This window comes from Aedes albopictus, chromosome 1 (assembly GCF_035046485.1).
Source record: "Aedes albopictus strain Foshan chromosome 1, AalbF5, whole genome shotgun sequence".
Lineage (NCBI taxonomy): Eukaryota > Metazoa > Arthropoda > Insecta > Diptera > Culicidae > Aedes > Aedes albopictus.
In genome coordinates, this window is record NC_085136.1 from 104,224,436 (window position 1) to 104,228,075 (window position 3,640).

Consider the following 3,640-nt stretch of genomic DNA (forward strand, 5'->3'; position numbering starts at 1 on the left):
TACCAGCTCGTTCACCAGGTTTCGTTCACGGCGGAGCGCTTCCCTAAATACCCCTTTGTCGAAGTATGATGTCTTCCACCTTCGAGGGCTTCGCCTTGGCCTAGCCGCTGTTTATTCTACACGCTGCCCACTGTTATTGTAGTCGATAGTGTAGCGAACCGCCAGGTGATCGCTGTAAGTGTAGCTATCGTCTACTCTCCAGTTCGAACTATGTACTTGTTAGGCCAGGACTACAAAAAGTAACGTCAAATCGATTTCACACCGTTCTGACTCTTGGTACCGACATTAGCCAGGTCGACATCTAAGATGGTCAGTGTCTCTAGGAGGATCTGATCCCGCTGGTTCGTGACACGGCTTCCCCATTCCACGGCCCAGGTATTGAAGTCACCCGCTATTACCACCGGCCTTCACCCTGTCAGTACGGTCGTCATACAGTCCAGCATTTGCGTGAACTGCTCGATCGGCCACCGTGGAGGAGCATAACAGCTACAGAAGACCCCGTTTACTTTGGCGACCACGAAGCCCTCATAGGTAGTAGACACCGACTCCTGAACGGGGTATTTACCCATCGTCCATATCGCCGCCATTTTCGTGTACCCATCCACGACCCAATTGCCGTAGCCGGCGGGTACTCGGTATGGGTCTGCCCTGATGGTGATATCCGTCCCTCACTCAGAATCGCCTGACAAAGCAATTGTTGAGCTGCGTCACAGTGGTTCAGGTTCAGCTGCGTTACCTGCTCTGTTATTTGTTCACTGCGGCTTTGCGGGCACCTTGGACCACTCATTGGATGCCTGTTGTTCACAGATTTCCCGGTACAAAGCAGACAAAGACAAATGTTTGGACTCGAGCAGCCTTGTGCCTTATGGTCTTCGACGCCATTTCAGTCGCATGACTTATTTCCTGGTCACAGACACCTGAAACAAACCTCCGATGGCTCGTGGAATGACATACGCAGCAGCCTTCCTTGATCCTTCCTACTTTAATGGACTTTTTACGTTCGCTTCAGGTAGCTGACGCAGTGCCGTGACGAGCTCTTCTACTTCAGTGGCCCTGAAGCTCCCTTGGACCCATGATGCCCATCAGAGATCCTTCGAAATAACCGGAAACGGCTGCGTAACGCCCTCAGAAACTTGCCGAAAATTCTCTGAAACTTCCTGAAATGCCTCCGGAATCCCATCCAAAACTCTCTCGAACCCCATGTAACGCACCTGAGGCCCTCCAAAACCACTGCAAACGCACTTGTAACGCCTCCATACCCCCCTGAAATACTTCTGAAGCAAAGGAGCTAAATTTTCCTCAAGTGTCCCACCCCACGATGCGATCGATGATGCTGCAGATGAGGTCAATATCGTCTGTAAAGCTAAGAAGCACGTGCAAGCGCTATCCTCTTCACGCCCGATAGTTCAATTTCACCTGTGAGTGCAATGTTGAAGCACAACGAGATCCCGCTTCAACTTCAACATCTGTTCAGCTTAGTTTTGTGAATCAATGATCACGTGCATAAATCATACGTATGAATGAATATTGCATGAGACCCAAACGGGTCATATTCCCCCATCTTCCCCATTCCTGTTTGAATCTCGTTTAGTTCGTTCGCTCTCTCTCACTGACTGTCCCGCTGATGCCGGCCAATGTTTTCGTTTAGAACCGGTCCAGCCGGTGTTAAGCTTCATCCGTGGTAGGTGTGTATTCTCCTACAGGCGGGAAGCAGCGCGAGATTCAAGATCAACGTACATATTTATAATATTGCACCAACATTGCTCAGTCGTCGTCGTTGTCGTCGTCGTCGTCATCCAGCAGCAACAACAGCCAGCGGGGACTCCATTCAGTTGAGCACAGTGTGACAAGAACTAGTTTCGGATTCGAAGGAGCTCTGAACGGGCGCGCGCGGGCTCATCAGTAGCTGTGTGTGATCGCACACGGTGGTGACCTTTCTTATTGTTGTCGAGGCGTTGACGTGTTTGTATATACCTAGCTATCGTGGAATTCGTAATACAGAGTTTGGTATCGAATTCCATTTCGCAGTGTGGTAGAATATCCGGGTGTTACACGGGAGGAGGACAATGATTTCGGCCTGACGGGTTCGCAGAGTGGATCCCGTAAGTTCGTAATGGACCGCAGCATGCCGAATCGGGCGCTGGTGACCGTGCTGCTGATCGTATGGTTCGGGGCAGCGATTGCATTTGCGACGATCGACAACGATCGCTTCGGTGGGTGACATCATCGCGGGTGATGATTGCTCGGGAACTAATCAACGCTTTGTATTGCTGTTGTATTTCAGAGGGCGATAGCTGCGCATTGGCGGACGGCTCCGACGGGACGTGTCGCCGCGATTTTGAGTGTGAATATTTGAAAACCATCCCGCAGAAGTTGTGGGTCAAGTGTTCTTTCGATAAGAATGTATCGATCGTATGCTGCCGTAATCCTTCGAGGACTCGATTCGATGTCAAAAGTAGAAGCGAACAGATGTGCGAGAGCTTCGATCAGTTCAACGATGTGGATGATCACATCTACGGTGGCACTGCAGCAGCAGCAGACGAATTTCCTTATCTGGGTGCTTTGGGTTTCGGTAACGGAGGGGAAGTGTCTTTTCGTTGTGGAGCCAATCTCATATCGGATCGGTACATGCTGACGGCTGCGCACTGTTTAGCCGAGCGACCTTCTTTCGTTCGACTGGGTGTTGTGGACATAATGTCAAACAGTAAAACCGATCCTCCAGTTGACATCGGAATTGAAGATGTGATCAGTCATCCGCAGTACAAAGGTCGTCCTCTGGCAAACGACATTGCCCTACTTAAGCTCAACCGAACTGTGACGGAAGACTTTCTGAAACAGATATGCTTGTACACGAACCTGTCCGATCCTTTACCGGATGTGCCGCTGACGATTGCCGGATGGGGAAGTAACGAAACCGCTGGGATAATGTCCCCATTGCTGCAGAAGGCCAACGTTACCACGTACGAGCGGGATGAGTGCAATACTATTTTGGTGAATGATAAGAGCCAGGTACTGTCCAATCGTCGGATAGTGGCGAAGTTGAATGCGGATCAGCTTTGCGCCCTCGGGAGAAACGAAACGGGTCACAATACGGGGGATACGTGCATCGGCGACTCCGGTGGTCCGTTGGAGCTGGCCATCGGGCGGCGAAGATGGCTCGTCGGTTTGACATCGACGGGGAAACCGTGCGGAACGAATTTCCCCGGTATCTACACGCGGGTGTCGTATTTTGTCGATTGGATCGAGTCGATAGTGTGGCCGGAGAAGTGACGGGACTGGGACAGAGATGGCCTGCTTGTGAGATTTAGGGATAAGTGACTGTCGTCAGGTTACAAATAAGAATAAATGTGATCAATCTCTCCATGTGGCAAAATGTTATTTTTGTGTGTGATATTCCCTATTCCTGAGAAAATATGTATGCAATCAATAAGCTGAATGAGTCGTGTTGACATTGGAGTAGTACAAGCCTTAGGCACCCTACACACTACTCAAACCGTTTGACCAACATTGCCACCGCCCCCAGGTTGGTCGAACCAGCGCATGTTTCTGCAACCGTATGACGAACTGCCAAATCGTGTTGCACCAACATGTCACTTTGGTTGCACCAACATACTTCCCCATTTGAAATCGCACTGTGTTT

General features: G+C 50.4%; 1 protein-coding gene across 2 annotated transcripts; it reads left to right on the forward strand.

Annotated features, from left to right (window-relative positions):
• Positions 1–1,691: 1,691 nt before the first annotated feature.
• LOC109409468 (serine protease Hayan) lies at positions 1,692–3,363 on the forward strand. 2 transcript variants are annotated; one of them, XM_019682911.3, is made up of 3 exons: positions 1,692–1,962; positions 2,029–2,213; positions 2,285–3,363. In XM_019682911.3, the coding sequence occupies exons 2-3, from the start codon at positions 2,114–2,116 to the stop codon at positions 3,268–3,270; spliced, it is 1,086 nt and encodes a 361-aa protein (XP_019538456.2). In that variant the 5' UTR covers positions 1,692–1,962; positions 2,029–2,113; the 3' UTR covers positions 3,271–3,363. The 2 variants fall into 2 exon arrangements, with proteins under 2 accessions (XP_019538456.2, XP_019538455.2); XM_019682910.3 differs by having other exon boundaries at positions 1,693–2,213.
• Positions 3,364–3,640: the final 277 nt, after the last annotated feature.

Excerpts from the sequence above, each read along its gene's own strand:
- LOC109409468 (XM_019682911.3), top strand. The coding sequence starts at position 2,114 with ATGGACCGCAGCATGCCGAATCGGGCGCTGGTGACCGTGCTGCTGATC. Across the intron at positions 2,214-2,284 it reads GATCGACAACGATCGCTTCG|AGGGCGATAGCTGCGCATTG; the intron begins GTGGGTGACATC and ends GTTGTATTTCAG.